A 26,725-nucleotide genomic window follows, 5' to 3' on the forward strand; every position below is an offset into this window, starting at 1 on the left:
ACTCTTACTGTAAACAATCTATAGTTTTGACAATTGAAGGTCGTACGTAAGTATTCACATTGTAAAATAAATAAATGAATCTGATTTTTGTCTTTATTCCGTATGATGAAGCCATTTATTTATTTAAAAATTGAAAAACGCATTCACGTACATGAATCGTATGTAACCAGAATCTCAGTTTTAAAAAGGCATGGTCACGATTTCTGTTTTTTTTTTTTATTGTTTCTGATGCTTTAGTAAGGCATTTCCAATAGTCAACATAAATTTAAGTGTCGGTTGTCGAGTTATAAGCAATATACAGAGGTCATAAGATTTTGGAATGTAAATAAAGAACAGGTCTTTTTTTTACATTATAATGTTGACTAGAAAATGCAAGGTTTAGACTTAAAATGGATAAACTAGAAACCATGTATTTAGGTTCAAACGAAAAAGCAGACAGAAAAATCAGCTTGAGAAAGAAGTTCTACCGGTAAATTGAACCGATGTAAAGAAAAATGACACGAGCCATTGTGAGCTCTATATCTTACATGTATCTCTTTGACTGACACTCAAATTATGGTTTATTAGAAAAGCATGACCAAAGCAAAATAAACAATAATAATCGAAAAATAAAATGTTACCAAGTCGTGACCATTTCTCTTTAAATACATTGATAATTATATAATACAGATATTTAAAAAAGCTTATTCGTTTATTTTTATCAGTCCAGATATTGTATGTTTACAGGTCACTGATTATATATTAAATAAGTGGTAAAGATTGTTGGGCAAACAAAAATTAAAAACAGCCAAACAAATAATCAATTTAGGTATAAAAAAGTGTAGACAAGTTTCTAAACTGACTTTTACGTGTAAGTTTTTCTTGCTGAAGACAATTTAATCTAATAGGTATCTAAAAAATGTATTATAGATATATTTTTGAAAATTATTTACGCATTTTTTGAGATATCGTATTAATAAAAAGAACAAAGCAGGCACAGAATTTCCAATGGCAAGAATGAGCGCATCAGTGGCTAGAAAATCTGCAACAAACGATTCGTGTGATTTTTGAAATGAATTATTCGAAATTGTCTTTTTATTGTTCTTCCATGTATCGATTTCTTTTTTAAAAATCGGAAAGAAATAGTCGATTTTAATAAATCATATTCAGAACTCTTTTGCATAACGGTACAAAAAGAAAGAATTGTTGTTTGTTTTTAATCCAAGATGGCAAATGTTTTGGAAAAGATAACGTCTGTTGTAAGTGTTTTGCCATAACCATCTAAGATTGGATGCTATTAAAATGTCAAAATGAAATTCACAATTGATATATCTATTTTGCTTGCTTTGAACCTTATTTCCTACTTTTGTTGATAGTCCTGTACATGTATTTTCATTATATATTATAAGCATTGGTTAATAGTAAAAATGTCAAACAAAGGCCAAACGTAGATGACACGTTTACATTTGAATATTACAAACAAATATCATGGGCGTTTAAAAGACGCTCCTTTTGTGCACAAACCTCAAATAAATTCAAAAGCTTAATCCCCATAAAATAAAAAAAAAATCCAATTTACAATTTTGGTCCTTATTAAATAATTGCAGATATTATTGATTAACTTAAATGAGCTTAAGTAGGTTATTTGCTTTTACACAAAAAAATGAATAAATAATTTTTTTTTTTTTAATTTGGAATGTTAGATTTTTTAAACATTTGATCCGGTTCATGCGGTGCGTCTTTTTACCCCATTGAACCCCAATGATACCCCAATGAACCCCAATGATACCCCAAAGAACCCCAATGATACCCCAATGAACCCCAATGATACCACAATGAACCGCAATGAACCATAATGATACCCTACTGAACATTGAAAAACCCCAAATGATACTAAATATGTGCATAGTTAAAATATATTCCGCGCAAGCATGTGAATAAACACCGTTTACACATTAATATCATGGTTTTTCCCCCTTTTTTGTTTATTTTTTACCGAAAGTTTTCTTAATTTTTTTTTTTAACTATTCTTAAAACCGAAACCATGGCTGAATATTTAGAGGAGCAAATCCAAACTGAAATGGATGATAATACATGGATATACAATTTTGTTCTAATGTCAAATTTCTCTATATATTTTTATTACTGTCCCAAATAAGAATTTTAAGACTGTTTTTAAAAAGCAATTGGGGAGAGAGGGGTTCTCTCATTCAACTTTCCAATTTTCTGCATACATCATTTATTCGCACCATCGTGTCATCACTTTCGCACCATCGCGATATCGCTATTGTATTATCGCGTCATCACTATCGCACCATCGCGTCATCACTGTCGCACCATCGCGTTATCGCTATCGCACTATCGCGTCATCACTATCGCACCATCGCCTTATCACTATCGTACGATCACGTCAACGCTATTGCACCATCGCTTTATAGCTATCGTACAATCGCGTCATTGCTATAGCACCATTGCGTCATCACTATTGCACCATCGCGTCCTCGCTATCGCACCATCTCGTTATCGCTATCGTACCATCGCGTCATAGCGCTACCTCTTCATCGTGCCATCGCACCTAATGAACTTGGGGCAAGTTCATGACACACACGCAGGTCATTAGAGAACTTTCAGTGTTTCTCCATAATATTACTTATTATGTTAGTTACTGACTCACTACGGAAATATATTGGGTTGATCAATCTCATAGATGGCGAGGCGAAGCCGAGCCTTCTATGAGATTTATCAACAGCATATAAAAATAGACCCACAGCATATAATAAAATCATCTAACATAAGGCAGCCAAGGCGTTACATATGACTCACTACGGAAATATACTGGGTTGATGAATCTCATAGACGGATCGGCTTCGCCTCGCCATCTATGAGATTGATCAACCCAATATATTTCCGTAGTGAGTCAGTAACTAACATAATAAGTAATATTATGGAGAAATATGGAACGCCTTGGCTCCCTTATGTTAGATGATTTTATTATATGCTGTGGGTCTAGTATTATATGCTGTGGTTCTATTATTATATGCTGTGGGTCTATAATTATATGCTGTGGGTCTATTATTATATTATATGCCGTGGGTCTATTATTATATGCTGTGGGTTTGTAATTATATGCTGTGGTTCCCTTATTATATGCTGTGGTTCTATAATTATATGCTGTGGTTCTTGATTATATGCTGTGGTTTTATTATTATATGCTGTGGTTCTAAAATTATATGCTGTGTTTCTATAATTATATGCTGTGGGTCTATTATTATATGCTGTGGTACTATTATTATATGCTGTGGGCTCATAATGATATGCTGTGGGTTCATAATTATATGCTGTGGTTTCATTGTTATATGCTGTGGGTTCATAATTATATGCTGTGGTTTCATAATCATATGCTGTGGTTTCATTATGATATGTTGTGGGTTCATAATTATATGCTGTGGTTTTATTATTATATGCTGTGGTTTTATTATTATATGCTCTGGGTTCATAATTATATGCTGTAGGTTCATAATTATATGCTGTGGGTTCATAATTATATGCTCTGGTTTCATTATTATATGCTGTGGATTCATAATTGTATATGCTGTCGATTTAGTCGAACTAGCTATTCGAATCCGGATTTCTCTTTTTATAATTTACATTTACAAGCACTTTCAACTGACACCAGGGACAATGATCTTGTGACCTTGAATGAGACGCATATGCTAAAAATTGCTTTTTAGAGCTTTGTTGTCGCCGGGTGCATAGTGTTTCACAAAAACATCTTTTTTCTATTTATCAATATAATACTTTCAGACAAAGCAGAAAATGTGTTTGTGTTCTAAATTCTTTATTTTTTTTAACTACAATAAAAATGATTAAAATACTGAGTATACAAAATTGATTTCTTGTTTTATTTATTATATCAACTATAATAATTAAATTGTTGATGTTTAAGATTCTTTAAAGGGAGTGTGCTATTAAAAAAGTAAGTACAAGCTTGAGAATATATACCGTCATTTGAGAGTACGTTACTGAGAGTTAGTCCAAATAGCTCAAAAAATTCTATGTCTCAGCATCTCTCTTAGCGCAGCCGTACGTGTTTGCTCACGAATTCTATAAGGACACATTTTTATGCGTCCGAATCGTATGTTGTTTTTGTCCTGTTTGTCTGTCTGTTGTCAACTTTAACCTTAGCCATAACTTTTGAACTATAGGAGATAGAGACTTCGTATTTGGTATGCATACTTCACTAATTAGGTGCTTTTAAATGACACATAGGACAATGAGTTTGTGACCTTAACTGTGACCCATATGCTAAAAAATTGCTTTTTCGAAATTTGTTGCCGCCGGGCTCATAGTGTTTCACAAACGCATCTGATTTTAATTTGATGATTTGTTTGCCCTCTAAATGTAACGTTACTGTATTTTTTTTATGGATCCGCAATCATATTTTTATTAAGAGGGTGAGAAAATTATGATCTTAAAATCATGTAATTTGATAAATTATGAGTAGTTCTTCAAAGGGAAAAAGCCAAATTAACCAAAATAAATACAAGATGTGTTTGTGAAACACTGCTGTCCCAGAATGGCAGCGTATGGCGAGGGTTGAAGTTTCTCTAATGCAAGTCAAACTCCAAAGGCCAAGGTCAAAAGACAAAATTTGTTGTTATCCAAAGGAATAGCTTGAAACGAGAAATACATCTATGAAATATGAAAGCCCTAGTGCTAAATGTTCAAAAGTTATGACCAAGGTTCAAGTTTTTGAAAAGTGGGTCAAACTCTCGGGTCAAGGTAAAACATATACCCACTGAAAGGTCTTGTCAGAATGTATACATATGTGAAGTATGAAAGCCTTAGCACCAATTTTCAAAAGTTATGGCCAAGGTAAAAGTGTGAAAATGTTTGTAAAAGTTGATCAAACTTCATGGTCAAAAGGTCAAATTTGGTGTTACCGCAAAAAAGGCCTGGTCATAAGGAATACTTTTGTAAAATATGAAAGCCAGAGCCCAAACCACTCAAAAGTTATGTGCAATTTTAAAGTTTTTGCGGACAAACAGACAGACCGATGAACAGAAAGGGCAAAAACTATGTACCCCCCAAATCTTCGATGACAGTGGCATAAAATAAAACTGCTATTGCATTAGAATATATTGCACGTACTCTATTACCACTACACTGATTAGGATCCCCACCCGCAAAATTGAATCTGTGTTGGATTTCCGGGCATTGGGCGAGGCTGAATGCACATCTCTACTTCAGTTCCTCAAACAAATAAAAGATAGTGTTTTCTACATTGTACGAAAGACAAATAGGGCCACATAAAAAATATTTTTATCTCGTAATTACGAGAAAAGATCTCGTTATTACGAGTTTATTATCTCGTTATTACGAGAAAAGATCTTGTTATTACGAGATAATTTTCTCGTTATTACGAGAAAAGATCTCGTTATTACGAGTTAATTATCTCGTAATTACGAGAAAAGATTTATATGAAATGTTGCGTTTCTAAAAAGACCTCCTAGTCGACTGGATCACCCACTCAGTCTAACTTTTTTCTTTCCAGAAGCGTTGATTTAATTTTGATTAATTCTTAGATAACAACGATCATTTTTCATTAATTTTTACATAAAATGATCGGATTTGACATTTTATCTTAATGAATACGTGGAAAGAGTTTTCAACATATATCATAATCCCACTCCGAAGTAAATACCAGGTAAACCTATAGTCGTAAAAACACAATTCTATTAGTTACAGATGATTTTAATGACTATATAGTTTCAATAATGGATATACAGGATTTACCCGAATTGTATTTTATATTTTCATACACAACCTACATGCATATTGAAAATAATTGATTTTGTATATTAACACTTTGTAGTCTGAAAACAAATAACATGTATCCTTCTTATTGATAAACAGTTCAATGAATTTATTAATCAATCTGCTTTCCTACATTTTCTTAAATTGCTTTAAAACTGCTTGGTCTGATTTTATATCAAATTATGTGTAACAAAAACACTGCAGTACTATTCCAGCTGTATTATTGTCTGTGCATCTTAAGAACATCACCAGTCTGCTAAAACCATCTATTCCGCCAACAATTATGAATCGTCAACGCACAAGTTTATTATTAGTGTCTAAGTGCCATAAATGGTTTGGGCCCGTTACATTATAAACACGTCTGTGCAGTCTGCCAGCTTGTCTCTCACAAACACCACGTTCATCCATTCGATGTATGCTTTCTCTTAGTCTCCACCTAGGAACCCTTATCCCTTTTAAAGTTATCATCTGTCTTAAGAGATTTTCTCCACAGAGGTGGGCATCTTTTAAAATTTCCCCGAGTTTTAAATCGAGGTCATTGTCGGATATTTCTGAAAAATTCATTTTACTAAGTCCATACTGTGCCATTCTTCTGTAAATCGTTCTTTTTGACACTGAGAGAAGGTTTGAAATGTAAGTAATTGTGCATCCATTTTCAAGGAACATTTCTAATACTGTTGTTAGAGTATCATACATCGGAGGACCACACTGAGGCCATACCTTTTTTGGCTTTTCAGTTCCATATTTCACACACTCGTTTCTAATCTCATCATATCCCTTGTATTTGAGATCCCCAAAGTTTGGAATTCGTGTGCAGATAATTTACATACAATATCTGTGGTTATTTTTTCAGCCCTGAACCTGTCGTGAAACAGATGTAAGTTTAAATCCTCCAATACCTTTCCTATCAACCCTGTGGAATCTGCCGCCATTTTGTTTAGGAACATTTATAATAAGAGCCCTTGTGTAAAAATTAAATATACCAGCATAAAATAATGAACCCACATTATATAATAAATGAACCAAAGTATATAATAATGAACCCACAGCATATAAATATGAACCCACAGTATATAATAATGAAACCACAGCATATAATAATGAACCCACAGCATATAATTATGAACCCACATCATATAATTATGAACCCACAGCATATAATAATGAAACCACAGTGTATAATAATGAAACCACAGCATATAATTATGAACCCACAGCATATAATAATGAAACCACAGCATATAATAATGAAACCACGGCATATAATTATGAACCCACGGCATATAATTCTGTACCCACAGCATATAATAATGAACCCACAGCATATACATGTAATAATGAAACCACAGCATATAATTATGAACCAACAGCATATAAATATGAACCCACAGCATATAATAATAGACCCACAACATATAATTATAAAACCACAGCATATAATTATAGAACCACAGCATATAATTATAGAACTACAGCATATGATAATAGAACCACAGCATATAATTATAGAACCACAGCATATAATGATAGACCCACAGCATATAATAAGGGAACCACAGCATATAATTACAAACCCACAGCATATAATGATAGACCCACAGCATATAATTATAGAACCACAGCATATAATTATAGACCCACAACATATAATAAAATTACCTAACATAAGGCAGCCATGGCGTTCCATATAGTCAGTAACTAACCTAATAAATGTTTTGTTTTACCGAGGACTATCAAGTGACATATTTATTCACATATTGCGATGATCTACGCAAAACCATGTACAAGATTCCTAACATCTCGTCCAATTTAACACATTTAAACTCTTCAAAATTTACAATCTCACCTTTTAAATAGTCTCTGAAAATCTTGATGAAAACCCATGTTTACTTACAATGTTTGTTGTTATTCAAATTTAAACGTTTTCTCCCTTTCCTCTGCAGAGATTTGAGCAAATGTCGACGCTGCCATTTTGTTCTGCTCCAGACAAAACAATGTGACGTCAATATTCTAAGGACAACTACTCTAATTTTAAAGAATTTCAAAGGGCAACTACTCCAAATACCTTAAGAACGTACGGCATGCGGTTTATGTATTAAATACTATGAAATGTCGAAATGAGTAAGCGAAGCGTCGGCTAATCGCGGCCATATTGCCTAATATTAATTCTCACAGTACAAATATAGAGATATATGAGGCAATCACGTGCTATGTTTAAACCAATGAAAGTGTGACAATTCAGTCCAAGGGAAAAAAAGTACAAGTATTGAACAGACACAAATTTTGCACAGACAGACTTATGGACAATATAATTCCTATAACCCTCCCTTTCCCCCAACAAAAAAACTTTGTTTAGGGGTGGGGTTGGGCTTTCAAATAATGTCTAGGTATTGTTGGGGTTCATCAAAGTATCAATGGGCTTACTTAGGTATCATTACAGCTAAAATACGGTATCGTTGGTAAGTTCATGTTATTCAGGGTCTGGTTGGGGTTAATTGTTCATTAAGTAAAGGTACATTCTTGTATCAATGAGATTTATTACCGTATCATTTAGAAAATTAAAATCCATTGGTGAATGAATCATTGCACAGAGCTCATTTCAAGGTTATTGTGGTTCGTGAGGGTATCAACGAAATTTGGTTGGGATAACAATGGGTTCATTGGAAAATCAATCGGTGAAAAAACGCCGCGTAGTTGAAATTTCATTCATTTGTGTAGCATGATATGTTGGTACATAAAATTCATTAAGTGTATTGATTATGAACAAACTTAGTATCATTGGGGTATCTCAAAGTTCACTGGGGTGTCATTGGGGTTCATTGGGGTATCATTGGGGTTCATTGCGGTAAAAAGACGCAACCCGGTTCATGAATGAAGATACATGTACATATCTGGAGAACGCATATGTGTGATCCAAACTGGCACAGTTTTTCTTGACGATAACTTATTTAATATTAAAAGGGTTTTGACAGATATATATGCACTTTTTTGTACAAACATCCAAATATTAGGGTTTTTAAAAAAATAAAACCCCCTATGATTCAAAAAGAATTGTCCAACTATACCCTTTTTGCTCTACTTTAATCAATAAAGATAATATGATAGAATATTTGATTTAATGTGAAGAATGCATTCAAAAGGATCTTTGGTCGTGTTTTAAAGATTCATTGATATACAATTGATGATTCGCGATCTTAGATACTTATTCAATACACACAGCAGTTAATCGAACGAATGCATTTAACTTTAAGAAAAAATTGTCAAGGTAAACCACATTGTTCATTATACATGTATAATGCTAGATATATAATCACAGTTTGCCATGTGAAAATTTTTTATCAAGTAATTGTAATGAGCAAATGTATTGTAATTACTCTTTAAATTTATGATTGAAAAGATACCTTTCATGTAGGTTTGAATTGCCGTGATGGACTTTTATGAATGAATCATTGACATAGTTTTGCGCCCCGGATGAGTAATCTTCAAGGTAGCATATTCTAGACTGTTTCTTTGACTTACAGATTGTAAGTAGTAAATACATTAAACTTCATTTTATTATATAAGTATTGTAACATTATAAAAACAACATAACATTGAAATTGAAATAAGAATTAAACTACCAATAATGTTTGTGTAAGAATTTAAAACAAAATTCACGAATGTCTTATTATGGCTATGATATGTTTTGTGTTTGTATTGTAGGTTGTTCCAAATTTCTTCGATTCAACTGTTCAAATGTAAAGCATAATACTTTAATATAAAACAAATAAAAATGAATATCGTTGTATACACGTTGGTAATGCAGCATTTTAATAAACTTGTATGGGCTTCAAATAGCCTTCGAGATTAGAACCATGGGAAAAGATAATTTTTTCGGTGGTGTAAGTGATTATTTCTTATCTTTATTATTGTTAGAAGCATTAGCAAGATAAATAGATTTAAGTCTCGAATTTTATAGCAATGCCTGACAGGAAATGGCTCAGTTGTGTTTTGGTTCGCAGGGTCCTCAAATATTAAATCACCTTTAAATGCTAAACATGCTTACATGCCGCGTCAATGTTGGAGATGCCCAAAAGTAATGCATATTAACCAGTAATAGAATAAAATACATGAAAATTTTAAATGTTGCTACCCGATGTACATTCCATTAAACGATGAGTTTGCCTGACTAAACGTAGTTTGTCGGACACACATTAGTGGAAAGTCCAAAATGACAAATCACATGTTCTATCCAAAAAAACAGCCCGTGGGTTGATATAATTATGCAAGGACAGTCCAAATATGAAGGAGTATGCTATAATATAATCTAATGTAACATATTATAAAACTATACCACTGTCCGATGCTTCAGCGAAGAAGTCCAGTCGTTGACTGAGCATTTGGAAGTAGAAGATGAAGGCACTTACACCCTGGATGTTATGTTTTTGTCTCATAATAACGATTGCAAACTCTACGAATTTAAGAGGTTATACAGATATATAAATACGTATGAAAACCTTTGAAAATTTAGACCAATACACTTAATTTGCAAATGGAAATTGCTTGACCTGGAATGTATTTGCAGTTGTAGGCGATGAATGTGTGTACTCGAAGATTGACCTAATTCTCAACGCAAAGTTTAATAAAACAACACAGATTTGTTGTCGGTCAGGTGTCCATGCGAGATATCGAGAGGAAATGGAAATTGGTTGTTGTGGTGGCAAGTATTAAAACAATGTTTGATCAACTCGAAAAGGAAAGATAGAATATTTAATAGATTATTTGCTTTTAACTTATGGAAGAAAAAATATTTTTGTACTATATTTTTGTTGTAATTTTATCTTATGTGAATTGAAATTGTTGATTGCTGATTTCAGAAGGAATTTACAAACTTCAAATAGAATTGTGTTACAACGATCAAGTGTACGTAAAGGAAATGCAAACAAACTGTGATTGCAAGTGTGGTAAGTTTATCCTTTTATCATGCAGTATATAACTCTTGTCGTTTCAAACAGTGTATATATTTGATTTTCTACATTTAATTAGTATTTGACGAAGAAAATAGCTTTCAAACACTGTAAAAATTGACTAGCACATAAAGTTTGTTGAGGTTATTTCTTTTTACAAATTTAATTGCATCATTTCAAAAAAAGGAAAACAAAAATGAATATCAAATAAAAAGAATTATTGTTTACATTTAATCTTTATTCTCTCCAAAAATATCCCTTAAGGCTTCTTTCGGATTATCATGTTAAAAAATCTTAATTTTATTTGTCATTCTATTTTTTCATTTTATAGGAAAATCAAATTTTGAGAATATCAACGTATATTATTGAGACAGCAAAACATTACATTTAAAGAATAACGTATTTTCTAAAGAAAAGGTAAACAACTGCATTTCGGTAATGATTAGATTTTCCAAATAAAAGTCTTTGAAAAACTTTTATTCAAATTTTCATAGATTTAAAATGTTGATTTTTACCGTTTAATTAAATACAAATACACAAAGTTGAACAACGTAAAATGAATCTTCATATTTTTATTGGCTCATAATTAAACTCTTATAAAAAAGGATTTGCCACTAAGTATGGATATTAAGATATGTTTGATGTTTTTAGATTTCGTTTTCCGTAACTTCCAGATGCAAAACACAATTTTAGAGTTGCTTCGATATTTCTTTCTGCACCTACGAAAATATATATTGACATGAATTTTAAGACAAATTCATTATAATTACTCTAAATCTTTTACAGCTTTAAAATCAATCTATCGCATATTCAAATTGACACATTTATGAAAATTTTTACTTTTACCTTTCTCTCAAACTGTTCAACTCTTTCCAACGGTTATGACGAGTCCTCAGTGAGCCAACTTTAGGCACACCTGATTTCACTCTGTTCTCGTCCTTCTCAAAATTTGATTTTCCTATAAAATGAAAAAATAGAATGACAAATAAAATTAAGATTTTTTAACATGATAATCCGAAAGAAGCCTCAAGGGATATTTTTGGAGAGAATAAAGATTAAATGTAAACAATAATTCTTTTTATTTGATATTCATTTTTGTTTTCCTTTTTTTGAAATGATGCAATTAAATTTGTAAAAAGAAATAACCTCAACAAACTTTATGTGCTAGTCAATTTTTACAGTGTTTGACAGCTATTTTCTTCGTCAAATACTAATTAAATGTAGAAAATCAAATATATACACTGTTTGAAACGACAAGAGTTATATACTGCATGATAAAAGGATAAACTTACCACACTTGCAATCACAGTTTGTTTGCATTTCCTTTACGTACACTTGATCGTTGTAACACAATTCTATTTGAAGTTTGTAAATTCCTTCTGAAATCAGCAATCAACAATTTCAATTCACATAAGATAAAATTACAACAAAAATATAGTACAAAAATATTTTTTCTTCCATAAGTTAAAAGCCAAAAATCTTTTGAATATTCTATCTTTCCTTTTTTTCAAATTGCGATTTGCTCACGTGAAAATTATTCCTTATATAGACAAAATTTCGAGTTGTTCAAACATTGTTTTAATACTTGCCACCACAACAACCAATTTCCATTTCCTCTCGATATCTCGCATGGACACCTGACCGACAACAAATCTGTGTTGTTTTATTAAACTTTGCGTTGAGAATTTGGTCAATCTTCGAGTACACACATTCATCGCCTACAACTGCAAATACATTCCAGGTCAAGCAATTTCTATTTGCAAATTAAGTGTATTGGTCTAAATTTTCAAAGGTTTTCATACGTATTTATATATCTGTATAACCTCTTAAATTCGTAGAGTTTGCAATCGTTATTATGAGAAAAAAACATAACATCCAGGGTGTAAGTGCCTTCATCTTCTACTTCCAAATGCTCAGTCAACGACTGGACTTCTTCGCTGAAGCATCGGACAGTGGTATAGTTTTATAATATGTTACATTAGATTATATCATAGCATACTCCTTCATATTTGGACTGTCCTTGCATAATTATATCAACCCACGGGCTGTTTTTTTTTGGATAGAACATGTGATTTGTCATTTTGGACTTTCCACTAATGTGTGTCCGATAAACTACGTTTAGTCAGGCAAACTCATCGTTTGATGGAATGTACATCGGATAGCAACATTTAGAATTTTCATGTATTTTATTCTATTACTGGTTAATATGCATTACTTTTGGGCATCTCCAACATTGACGCGGCATGTAAGCATGTATAGCATTTAAAGGTGATTTTTGATATTTGAGGACCCTGCGAACCAAAACACAACTGAGCCATTTCCTGTCAGGCATTGCTATGAAATTCGAGACTTAAATCTATTTATCTTGCTAATGCTTCTATCAATAATAAAGATAAGAAATAATCACTTACACCACCGAAAAAATTATTTTTTCCCATGGTTCTAATCTCTAAGGCTATTTGAAGCCCATACAAGTTTATTAAAATGCTGCATTACCAACGTGTATACAACGATATTCATTTTTATTTGTTTTATATTAAAGTATTATGCTTTACATTTGAACAGTTGAATCGAAAAATTTGGAACAACCTACAATACAAACACAAAACATATCATAGCCATAATAAGACATTCGTGAATTTTGTTTTAAATTCTTACACAAAAATTATTGGTAGCTTAATTCTTATTTCAATTTCAATTTATGTTGTTTTTATAATGTTTCAATACTTATATTATAAAATGAAGTCTAATGTATTCACTACTTACAATCTGTAAGTCAAAGAAACAGTCTAGAATATGCTACCTTGAAGATTACTCATCCGGGGCGCAAAACTATGTCAATGATTCATTCATAAAAGACCATCACGGCAATTCAAACCTACATGAAAGGTATCTTTTCAATCATAAATTTAAAGAGTAATTACCATGCATTTGCTCATTACAATTACTTGATAAAAAAATTTCACATGGCAAACTGTGATTAATTATCTAGCATTATACATGTATAAAGAACAATGTGGTTTACCTTGACAATTTTTTCTTAAAGTTAAATGCATTCGTTCGATTAACTGCTGTGTGTATTGAATAAGTATCTAAAATCGCGAATCATCAATTGTATATCAATGAATCTTTAAAACACGACCAAAGATCCATTTGAATGCATTCTTCACATTAAATCAAATATTCTATCATATTATCTTTATTGATTAAAGTAGAGCAAAAAGGGTATAGTTTGACAATTCTTTTTTAATCATAGGGGGTTTTATTTTTTTTAAAAACCCTAATATTTGGATGTTTGTACAAAAAAGTGCATAAATATCTGTCAAAACCCTTTTAATATTAAATAAGTTATCGTCAAGAAAAACTGTGCCAGTTTGGATCACACATATGCATTCTCTAGATATGTACATGTATCTTCATCATGAACCGGGGTGCGTCTTTTTACCCCAATGAACCCCAATGATACCCCAATGACATCCCAATGACACCCCAGTGAACTTTGAGATACCCCAATGATACTGAGTTTGTTCATAATCAATACACTTAATGAATTTTATGTACCAACATATCATGCTACACAAATGAATGAAATTTCAACTACGCGGCGTTTTTTCACCAATTGATTTTCCAATGAACCCATTGTTATCCCAACCACATTTCGTTGATACCCTCACGAACCACAATAAACTTGAAATGAGCTCTGTGCAATGATTCATTCACCAATGGATTTTAATTTTCCAAATGATACGGCAATAAATCTCATTGATACAAGAATGTACCTTTACTTAATGAACAATTAACCCCAACCGGACCCTGAAAAACATTAACTTACCAATGATACCGTATTTTAGCTGTAATGATACCTAAGTAAGCCCCATTGATACTTTGATCAACCCCAACAATACCTAGACATTATTTAAAAGCCTAACCCCACCCCTAAAAGTTTTTTTTTTGTTGGGGGAGAGGGAGGGTTATAGGAATTATCTTGTCCATAAGTCTGTCTGTGCAAAATTTGTGTCTGTTCAATACTTGTACTTTTTTCCCTTGGACTGAATTGTCACACTTTCATTGGTTTAAACATAGCACGTGATTGCCTCATATATCTCTATATATGTGCTGTGAGAAATAATATTAGGCATTATGGCCGCCATTGGCCGACGCTTCGCTTACTCATTTCGACATTTCATAGTATTTAATACATAAACCGCATGCCGTGCGTTCTTAAGGTATTTGGAGTAGTTGCCCTTTGAAATTCTTTAAAATTAGAGTAGTTGCCCTTAGAATATTGACGTCACATTGTTTTGTCTGGAGCAGAACAAAATGGTAGCGTCGACATTTGCTCAAATCTCTGCAGAGGAAAGGGAGAAAACATTTAAAATTGAATAGCAACAAACATTGTAAGTAAACATGGGTTTTCATCAAGATTTTCAGAGACTATTTGAAAGGTGAGATTGTAAATTTTGAAGAGTTTAAATGTGTTAAATTAGACGAGATGTTTGGAATCTTGTACATGGTTTTGCGTAGATCATCGCAATATGTGAATAAATATGTCACTTGATAGTCCTCGGTAAAACAAAACATTTATTAGGTTAGTTACTGACTATATGGAACGCCATGGCTGCCTTATGTTATGTGATTTTATAATCTGTTGTGTGTCTATAATTATATGCTGTGGTTCTATATTTATATGCTGTGGGTCTATCATTATATGCTGTGGGTTTGTAATTATATGCTGTGGTTCCCTTATTATATGCTGTGGGTCTATCATTATATGCTGTGGTTCTATAATTATATGCTGTGGTTCTATTATTATATGCTGTGGTTCTATAATTATATGCTGTGGTTCTATAATTATATGCTGTGGTTCTATAATTATATGTTGTGGGTCTATTATTATATGCCGTGGTTTCATTATTATATGCTGAGGTTTCATTATTATATGCTGTGGTTTCATTATTATATGCTGTGGTTTCATTATTATATGCTGTGGTTTCATTATTATATGCTGTGGGTTCATAATTATATGCTGTGGTTTCATTATTATACACTGTGGTTTCATTATTATATGCTGTGGGTTCATAATTATATGCTGTGGGTTCATAATTATATGCTGTGGGTTCATTATTTTATGCTGTGGTGTCATTATTATATACTTTGGGTTCATATTTATATGCTGTGGGTTCATTATTATATACTGTGGTTCATTTATTATATAATGTGGGTTCATTATTATAAGCTGGTATACTTAAATTTTACACAGGGGCTCTTATTATAAATGTTCCTAAACAAAATGGCGGCAGATTCCACAGGGTTGATAGGAAAGGTATTGGAGGATTTAAACTTACATCTTTTTCACGACAGGTTCAGGGCTGAAAAAATAACCACAGATATTGTATGTAAATTATCTGCACACGAATTCCAAACTTTGGGGATCTCAAATACAAGGGATATGATGAGATTAGAAACGAGTGTGTGAAATATGGAACTGAAAAGCCAAAAAAGGTATGGCCTCAGTGTGGTCCTCCGATGTATGATATTCTAACAACAGTATTAGAAATGTTCCTTGAAAATGGATGCACAATTACTTACATTTCAAACCTTCTCTCAGTGTCAAAAAGAACGATTTACAGAAGAATGGCACAGTATGGACTTAGTAAAATGAATTTTTCAGAAATATCCGACAATGACCTCCATTTAAAACTCGGGGAAATTTTAAAAGATTTCCCCCTCTGTGGAGAAAATCTCTTAAGACAGATGATAACTTTAAAAGGGATAAGGGTTCCTAGGTGGAGACTAAGAGAAAGCAGACATCGAATGGATGAACGTGGTGTTTGTGAGAGACAAGCTGGTAGACTGCACAGACGTGTTTACAATGTATAATGTAACGGGCCCAAACCATTTATGGCACTTAGACATTAAAAATAAACTTGTGCGTTGACGATTCATAATTGTTGGCGGAATAGATGGTTTTAGCAGACTGGTGATGTTCTTAAGATGCACAGACAATAATACAGCTGGAATAGTACTGCAGTGTTTTTATTACACATAATTTGATATAAAATCAGACCAAGCAGTTTTAAAGAAATTTAAGAAAATGTAGGAAAGCAGATTGATTAATAAATTCATTGAACTGTTTATTAATAAGAAGGATACATGTTATTTGTTTTCAGACTACAAAGTGTTAATATACAAAATCAATGATTTTCAATATGCATGTAGGTTGTGTATAAAAATATAAAATACAATTCGGGTAAATCCTGTATATCCATTATTGAAACTATATAGTCATTAAAATCATCTGTAACTAATAGAATTGTGTTTTTACGACTATAGGTTTACATGGTATTTACTTCGGAGTGGGATTATTATATATGTTGAAAACTCTTTCCACGTATTCATTAAGATAAAATGTCAAATCCGATCATTTAATGTAAAAATTAATGAAAAAAGATCGTTGTTATTTAAAAATTAATCAAAATTAAATCAACGCTTCTGGAAAGAAAAAAGATCGACTGAAAGGGTGATCCAGTCGACTAGGAGGTCTTTTTAGAAACGCAACATTTCATATAAATCTTTTCTCGTAATTACGAGATAATTAACTTGTAATAACGAGATCTTTTCTCGTAATTACAAGATAAAAATATTTTTTTTATGTGGCCCTATTCGTCTTTCGTACAATGTTGAAAACACTATCTTTTATTTGTTTAAGGAACTGAAGAAGAGATGTGCATTCAGCCTCGCCCAATGCCCGGAAATCCAACACAGATTCAATTTTGCGGGTGACGATCCTAATCAGTGTTGTGGTAATAGAGTATGTGCAATATTATTATGCAATAGCAGTTTTATTTTATGCCACTGTCATCGAAGATTTGGGGGGTACATAGTTTTTGCCCTTTCTGTCCATCGGTCTGTCTGTTTGTCCGCAAAAACTTTAAAATTGCACATAACGTTTGAGTGGTTTGGGCTCTGGTTTTCATATTTTACAAAAGTATTCCTTATGACCAGGCCTTTTTTGCGGTAACACCAAACTTGACCTTTTGACCATGAAGTTTGATCAACTTTTACAAACATTTTCACACTTTTACCTTGGCCATAACTTTTGAAAATTGGTGCTAAGGCTTTCATACTTCACATATGTATACATTCTGACAAGACCTTTCAGTGGGTATATTTTTTACCTTGACCCAAGAGTTTGACCCACTTTTCAAAAACTTGAACCTTGGTCATAGCTTTTGAACATTTAGCACTAGGGCTTTCATATTTCATAGATGTATTTCTCGTTTCAAGCTCTTCCTTTGGATAACAACAAATTTTGTCTTTTGACCTTGACCTTTGGAGTTTGACTTGCATTAGAGAAACTTCAACCCTCGCCATACGCTGCCATTCTGGGACATCAGTGTTTCACAAACACATCTTGTATTTATTTTGGTTAACTTGGCTTTTTCCCTTTGAAGAACTACTTATAATTTATCAAATTACATGAATTTAAGATCAGAATTTTCTCACTTTCTTAATAAAAATATGATTGCAGATCCATAAAAAAAATACAGTAACGTTACATTTAGAGGGCAAACAAATCATCAAATTAAAATCAGATGCGTTTGTGAAACACTATGAGCCCGGCGGCAACAGATTTCGAAAAAGCAATTTTTTAGCATATAGGTCACAGTTAAGGTCACAAACTCATTGTCCTATGTGTCATTTAAAAGCACCTAATTAGTGAAGTATGCATACCAAATACGAAGTCTCTATCTCCTATGGCTAAGGTTAAAGTTGACAACAGACAGACAAACAGGACAAAAACAATATACGATTCGGACGCATAAAAATGTGTCCTTATAGAATTCGTGAGCAAACACGTACGGCTGCGCTAAGAGAGATGCCGAGACATAGAATTTTTTGAGCTATTTGGACTTTCAGTAACGTACTCTCAAATGATGGTATATATTCTCAAGCTTGTACTTGATTTTTAATAGCACACTCCCTTTAAAGAATCTTAAACATCAACTATTAATAGTAAAGCTTAAATTATTATAGTTGATATAGTAAACAAAACAAGAAATCAATTTTGTATACTCAGTATTTTAATCATTTTTATTGTAGTTAAAAAAAATTAAGAATTTAGAACACAAACGCATTTTCTGCTTTGTCTGAAAGTATTATATTGATAAATAGAAAAAAGATGTTTTTGTGAAACACTATGCACCCGGCGACAACAAAGCTCTAAAAAGCAATGTTTAGCATATGGGTCTCATTCAAGGTCACAAGATCATTGTCCTTGGTGTCAGTTGAAAGTGCTTGTAAATTTAAATTATAAAAAGAGAAATCCGGATTCGAATAGCTAGTTACGACTAAATCGACAGCATATATAATTATGAATCCACAGCATATAATAATGAAACCAGAGGATATAATTATGAACTCACAGCATATAATTATGAACCTACAGCATATAATTATGAACCCAGAGCATATAATAATGAAACCACAGCATATAATAATAAAACCACAGCATATAATTATGAACCCACAACATATCATAATGAAACCACAGCATATAATAATGAAACCACAGCATATAATAATAGAACCACAGCATATAATAATAGACCCACAGCATATAATTATAGAAACACAGCATATAATTATAGAACCACAGCATATAATAATAAAACCACAGCATATAATCAAGAACCACAGCATATAATTATAGAACCACAGCATATAATAAGGGAACCACAGCATATAATTACAAACCCACAGCATATAATAATAGACCCACAGCATATAATAATAGACCCACAGCATATAATTATAGACCCACAGCATATAATAATAGAACCACAGCATATAATAATAGACCCACAGCATATAATAAAATCATCTAACATAAGGCAGCCAAGGCGTTCCATATTTCTCCATAATATTACTTATTATGTTAGTTACTGACTCACTACGGAAATATATTGGGTTGATCAATCTCATAGATGGCGAGGCGAAGCCGAGCCGTCTATGAGATTTATCAACCCAATATATTTCCGTAGTGAGTCATATGGAACGCCTTGGCTGCCTTATGTTAGATGATTTTATTATATGCTGTGGGTCTATTATTATATGCTGTTGATAAATCTCATAGAAGGCTCGGCTTTGCCTCGCCATCTATGAGATTGATCAACCCAATATATTTCCGTAGTGAGTCAGTAACTAACATAATAAGTTATATTATGGAGAAACACTGAACGTTCTCTAATGACCACACGCAGGTCATTAGAGAACGTTCAGTGTTTCTTCATAACATAATAAGTAATATTATGGAGAAATATGGAACGCCTTGGCTGCCTTATGTTAGATGATTTTATTATATGCTGTGGGTCTATTATTATATGCTGTGGTTCTATTATTATATGCTGTGGGTCTATAATTATATGCTGTGGGTCTATTATTATATGCTGTGGGTCTATTATTATATGCTGTGGGTTTGTAATTATATGCTGTGGTTCCCTTATTATATGCTGTGGTTCTATAATTATATGCTGTGGTTCTTGATTATATGCTGTGGTTTTATTATTATATGCTGTGGTTCTATAATTATATGCTGTGTTTCTATAATTATATGCTGTGGGTCTATTATTATATGCTGTGGTTCTATTATTATATGCTGTGGTTTCATTATTATATGCTGTGGTTTCATTATGATATGTTGTGGGTTCATAATTATATGCTGTGGTTTTATTATTATATGCTGTGGTTTCATTATTATATGCTCTGGGTTCATAATTATATGCTGTAGGTTCATAATTATATGCTGTGAGTTCATAATTATATGCTCTGGTTTCATTATTATATGCTGTGGATTCATAATTATATATGCTGTCGATTTAGTCGTAACTAGCTATTCGAATCCGGATTTCTCTTTTTATAATTTAAATTTACAAGCACTTTCAACTGACACCAAGGACAATGATCTTGTGACCTTGAATGAGACCCATATGCTAAAAATTGCTTTTTAGAGCTTTGTTGTCGCCGGGTGCATAGTGTTTCACAAAAACATCCTGTTTCTATTTATCAATATAATACTTTCAGACAAAGCAGAAAATGCGTTTGTGTTCTAAATTCTTTTATTTTTTTTAACTACAATAAAAATGATTAAAATACTGAGTATACAAAATTGATTTCTTGTTTTATTTATTACAGTACAGGCAACGCGGATCCCGTATTGGCCCGCGTTACCGTCACGGTATTTTTATCGTTCCCGCGATACACCATCACGGTTTTTGATCGCGGTATGGATTGCGACCGTGATGACACCGCGACGGTGTGATTTACCGTTATTCCTGCTGCTGCTTGTTGTTCTAACTTTACCTGTACTGTACATTACAGGCAATGCGGGTCGCGTAAATCCCATCAAATATGCGACTTCAGATTTAAGCGTAACAGCTGCATTGTAAATAGATTGTGGTCCATATTATTATAAAATTAATAAATTATATTTATGAAATAGAATTTCATGAAATCGGAAACTACATTTGAATTACAACATAACATGATCATTATGCTGTTAAGTTTTGTGATGTGTATATAAGAACACATATCTTTGTATTTGACGTGCTTATTTCAGTTTCTATTTTTCCATTCAATAATAAAATTATCATTCATATATAAAGTTGGTGCTGCGTTAAAGCACATGGAATCATAACGTGTTATCAGTATGCGTTTCCTGTGTATACATATAAAGTTTAAGTCATGATCATTTTTTGTGTATACATGTAGTGATTAACAAACTCAGGGTAGAAAACGACATGCCCTTGAGGGTTTTCACACCTATTCACGACAAAAGAAAAATTCTATATCGCGTACGGCTTCGTCTAATCGCACAACACCTTGCAGGAGAGAGAGAGAGAGAGAGAGAGAGAGAGAGAGAGAGAGAGAGAGAGGCGTTTAGGCGTAATTTAACGTACACTTATGTGCAATATACTAATATCCAATACTCAATATTCATAAAATTAGTATTTAAAAAAGAATATGGTACACTGATTGAATCCATCGTGCAATTTCAGATTTGAGTCCACCATCTGCACCTGTCAATCAAATCAGCCCGCTAGCTCTACCACGTGTTTCCTCCATGATATTGTTTCGTTTCATCAATTTTATTTTTAATAAAGAAAATAAGAAGTATGTTTAACAGTTAAGTTTTTTACAATGTTCGTGATGCATGATATACTGTGTTTGGAAAGTTTAATTCGTTGTGTTTTTTCTCTATCTCTCGTTTAGTTTATAATGGAGGTTTTTTGCGGGAAGGAACATCTTCAACACGTTTAGCGGTTAAAGAACGCAGTAAAATGAATCAATTATTTGATACAGCTATTAGTAAAATTGTTTGATATGCATGTAGAATTCTTCTTGGTCAATCGTTACACAAAATTATCTACCTGCCTCATTCCTGTGTATTCTGTGCGTTCAAGCGTAGAGTGATTTCCTGTCAGTGCGACGGTTTCACACCTTTGTGTCAAACAATTGGGACTAAAGTCAAATAAAGTTAACTTCGACAGTCAAAGGGCGGTGGGGTGGGGGGCGGTAAGGTTACGATAACAGGAAGTTCATGCACACATATAAATGATATCAATACGTTTACTGAAATGTTTAAATGTTTTTTATCGGCATGAAATATCAACAGCAAAACTTTCAAAACATGTTCTTAATTTCTTTGAAATGTGTAAGAACATAAGAACGGTTTAGCAACATTTCCTTCTAAAAAAAAATTATCTAGTTATTCCATTAAGAGAGAGAGAGAGAGAGAGAGAGAGAGAGAGAGAGAGAGGGGCTCGGTCGCGAGCGAACGCTAACCTCCGTCACGGCGTGTAGCTGGTACACCATCACGACACCATGACATGGGATACCCACAATATCTTTCGATTACATAATTTTATGCAACTCTGGGTATCTCTAAGGCTTCTTACTCTCTATTTGTTATAATTCAGTTCAGAGAGATACACGTTAATTTAATTTTTTTGCATTACAATGGGGCGTATTCGAAGGTGGCAAAGATAGACACTCGGTCATACATGTACCTAAAGTAACGTAACACAAATTCACTAAAACGTGAATTCACAAAAAATGTTCTTTACACGTAGAAGACCTTGTAAGAAATGAACGGAACGTGCTTAAAATACCGGGTTGGTAATTTTATAGGAAGCCCTAATTTTTAATCACTTCCTCATCATTAGTTGACACGCATGGACTTCAACAACAAACAATAAAAATGTAGGCGGACCAATTAATTGTTAAGAAAACACAATCACACTGCGTACACATTTATAATTTTATTGGCAATTAAAATCATTTCATGATAATTTTTAATTTAACGACCTATTTAAAATATGATAATGGATTCGAAAATATTTTATTTGCAATTGCTGCACAAGTATTAAATTAAATACTTTTATAATTTATTTAATAGCTATGAAATAAAAAAGACTCCAAGTATTTCGATTATAATCTCTGTCAAAATCTGGTTAAATATCGATATTAGATATAAAGAAACATGCAATTTATTTTTCATTCGGGGAGATAACTCCCGCTTCTATACGATACTTTTCCATCGATAATTTTACCGTGGCGGGGACAGGTAGATGATGAGTTTACCGTGATGGGAACGCGGTATACCTGTCTCACCTCGATGTGTTTATACCGTGACGGGGCGCGGGAAACACCGGATCCGCGTTGCCTGTACTGTATATCAACTATAATAATTAAATTGTTGATGTTTAAGATTCTTTAAAGGGAGTGTGCTATTAAAAATCAAGTACAAGCTTGAGAATATATACCATCATTTGAGAGTACGTTACTGAAAGTCCAAATAGCTCAAAAAATTCTATGTCTCGGCATCTCTCTTAGCGCAGCCGTACGTGTTTGCTCACGAATTCTATAAGGACACATTTTTATGCGTCCGAATCGTATATTGTTTTTGTCCTGTTTGTCCGTCTGTTGTCAACTTTAACCTTAGCCATAGGAGATAGAGACTTCGTATTTGGTATGCATACTTCACTAATTAGGTGCTTTTAAATGACACATAGGACAATGAGTTTGTGACCTTAACTGTGACCTATATGCTAAAAAATTGCTTTTTCGAAATCTGTTGCCGCCGGGCTCATAGTGTTTCACAAACGCATCTGATTTTAATTTGATGATTTGTTTGCCCTCTAAATGTAACGTTACTGTATTTTTTTTATGGATCTGCAATCATTTTTTTTATTAAGAGAGTGAGAAAATTCTGATCTTAAATTCATGTAATTTGATAAATTATAAGTAGTTCTTCAAAGGGAAAAAGCCAAGTTAACCAAAATAAATACAAGATGTGTTTGTGAAACACTGATGTCCCAGAATGGCAGCGTATGGCGAGGGTTGAAGTTTCTCTAATGCAAGTCAAACTCCAAAGGTCAAGGTCAAAAGACAAAATTTGTTGTTATCCAAAGGAAGAGCTTGAAACGAGAAATACATCTATGAAATATGAAAGCCCTAGTGCTAAATGTTCAAAAGTTATGACCAAGGTTCAAGTTTTTGAAAAGTGGGTCAAACTCTTGGGTCAAGGTAAAAAATATACCCACTGAAAGGTCTTGTCAGAATGTATACTTATGTGAAGTATGAAAGCCTTAGCACCAATTTTCAAAAGTTATGGCCAAGGTAAAAGTGTGAAAATGTTTGTAAAAGTTGATCAAACTTCATGGTCAAAAGGTCAAGTTTGGTGTTACCGCAAAAAAGGCCTGGTCATAAGGAATACTTTTGTAAAATATGAAAGCCAGAGCCCAAACCACTCAAACGTTATGTGCAATTTTAAAGTTTTTGCGGACAAACAGACAGACCGATGGACAGAAAGGGCAAAAACTATGTACCCCCCAAATCTTCGATGACAGTGGCATAAAATAAAACTGCTATTGCATAATAATATTGCACGTACTCTATTACCACTACACTGATTAGGATCTTCACCCGCAAAATTGAATCTGTGTTGGATTTCCGGGCATTGGGCGAGGCTGAATGCACATCTCTACTTCAGTTCCTCAAACAAATAAAAGATAGTGTTTTCAACATTGTACGAAAGACGAATAGGGCCACATAAAAAAATATTTTTATCTCGTAATTACGAGAAAAGATCTCGTTATTACGAGTTTATTATCTCGTTATTACGAGAAAAGATCTTGTTATTACGAGATAATTTTCTCGTTATTACGAGAAAAGATCTCGTTATTACGAGTTAGTTATCTCGTAATTACGAGAAAAGATTTATATGAAATGTTGCGTTTCTAAAAAGACCTCCTAGTCGACTGGATCACCCTTTCAGTCTAACTTTTTTCTTTCCAGAAGCGTTGATCTAATTTTGATTAATTCTTAGATAACAACGATCATTTTTCATTAATTTTTACATAAAATGATCGGATTTGACATTTTATCTTAATGAATACGTGGAAAGAGTTTTCAACATATATCATAATCCCACTCCGAAGTAAATACCAGGTAAACCTATAGTCGTAAAAACACAATTCTATTAGTTACAGATGATTTTAATGACTATATAGTTTCAAAAATGGATATACAGGATTTACCCGAATTGTATTTTATATTTTCATACACAACCTACATGCATATTGAAAATAATTGATTTTGTATATTAAAACTTTGTAGTCTGAAAACAAATAACATGTATCCTTCTTATTGATAAACAGTTCAATGAATTTATTAATCAATCTGCTTTCCTACATTTTCTTAAATTTCTTTAAAACTGCTTGGTCTGATTTTATATCAAATTATGTGTTAAAAAAACACTGCAGTACTATTCCAGCTGTATTATTGTCTGTGCATCTTAAGAACATCACCAGTCTGCTAAAACCATCTATTCCGCCAACAATTATGAATCGTCAACGCACAAGTTTATTATTAGTGTCTAAGTGCCATAAATGGTTTGGGCCCGTTACATAAAAAACACGTCTGTGCAGTCTGCCAGCTTGTCTCTCACAAACACCACGTTCATCCATTCGATGTATGCTTTCTCTTAGTCTCCACCTAGGAACCCTTATCCCTTTTAAAGTTATCATCTGTCTTAAGAGATTTTCTCCACAGAGGGGGGAATCTTTTAAAATTTCCCCGAGTTTTAAATCGAGGTCATTGTCGGATATTTCTGAAAAATTCATTTTACTAAGTCCATACTGTGCCATTCTTCTGTAAATCGTTCTTTTTGACACTGAGAGAAGGTTTGAAATGTAAGTAATTGTGCATCCATTTTCAAGGAACATTTCTAATACTGTTGTTAGAGTATCATACATCGGAGGACCACACTGAGGCCATACCTTTTTTGGCTTTTCAGTTCCATATTTCACACACTCGTTTCTAATCTCATCATATCCCTTGTATTTGAGATCCCCAAAGTTTGGAATTCGTGTGCAGATAATTTACATACAATATCTGTGGTTATTTTTTCAGCCCTGAACCTGTCGTGAAACAGATGTAAGTTTAAATCCTCCAATACCTTTCCTATCAACCCTGTGGAATCTGCCGCCATTTTGTTTAGGAACATTTATAATAAGAGCCCCTGTGTAAAATTTAAGTATACCAGCATATAATAATGAACCCACATTATATAATAAATGAACCAAAGTATATAATAATGAACCCACAGCATATAAATATGAACCCACAGCATATAATTATGAACCCACATCATATAATTATGAACCCACAGCATATAATAATGAAACCACAGTGTATAATAATGAAACCACAGCATATAATTATGAACCCACAGCATATAATAATGAAACCACAGCATATAAAAATGAAACCACGGCATATAATTATGAACCCACGGCATATAATTATGTACCCACAGCATATAATAATGAGCCCACAGCATATGATAATGAAACCACAGCATATAATTATGAACCAACAGCATATAAATATGAACCCACAGCATATAATAATAGACCCAC

At 32.9% G+C, this 26,725-nt stretch overlaps 2 protein-coding genes across 2 annotated transcripts; one reads left to right on the plus strand and one right to left on the minus strand.

Moving 5' to 3' along the window:
• Nucleotides 1-10,188: 10,188 nt before the first annotated feature.
• Nucleotides 10,189-11,111, plus strand: LOC128185391 (uncharacterized). The gene is made up of 4 exons (XM_052854994.1): nt 10,189-10,261; nt 10,361-10,495; nt 10,653-10,739; nt 11,074-11,111. The coding sequence occupies exons 1-4, from the start codon at nt 10,189-10,191 to the stop codon at nt 11,109-11,111; spliced, it is 333 nt and encodes a 110-aa protein (XP_052710954.1).
• Nucleotides 11,112-11,328: 217 nt separating this feature from the next.
• LOC128186347 (uncharacterized) lies at nt 11,329-13,561 on the minus strand. Its single transcript, XM_052856150.1, has 5 exons — nt 13,546-13,561; nt 12,332-12,466; nt 12,035-12,121; nt 11,589-11,700; nt 11,329-11,461 (listed from the first exon to the last, which is right to left on the minus strand). The coding sequence occupies exons 1-5, from the start codon at nt 13,559-13,561 to the stop codon at nt 11,329-11,331; spliced, it is 483 nt and encodes a 160-aa protein (XP_052712110.1).
• Between the last annotated feature and the right edge of the window lie 13,164 nt (nt 13,562-26,725).

The sequence above is a fragment of the Crassostrea angulata genome, chromosome 5 (assembly GCF_025612915.1).
Source record: "Crassostrea angulata isolate pt1a10 chromosome 5, ASM2561291v2, whole genome shotgun sequence".
NCBI lineage: Eukaryota > Metazoa > Mollusca > Bivalvia > Ostreida > Ostreidae > Magallana > Magallana angulata.

Bases quoted from the DNA above. Each gene is read 5' to 3' on its own strand.
- LOC128185391 (XM_052854994.1), top strand. From the start codon at position 10,189: ATGAAGGCACTTACACCCTGGATGTTATGTTTTTGTCTCATAATAACG. The intron at 10,262-10,360 runs GTTATACAGATA...ATGTATTTGCAG, and splicing joins AAACTCTACGAATTTAAGAG to TTGTAGGCGATGAATGTGTG. The intron at 10,740-11,073 runs GTAAGTTTATCC...TTCATTTTATAG, and splicing joins AAACTGTGATTGCAAGTGTG to GAAAATCAAATTTTGAGAAT.
- LOC128186347 (XM_052856150.1), bottom strand. The intron at 12,122-12,331 runs GCAAGTATTAAA...TGCTGATTTCAG, and splicing joins GGAAATTGGTTGTTGTGGTG to AAGGAATTTACAAACTTCAA. The intron at 11,701-12,034 runs GTAAGTTTATCC...TTCATTTTATAG, and splicing joins AAACTGTGATTGCAAGTGTG to GAAAATCAAATTTTGAGAAG.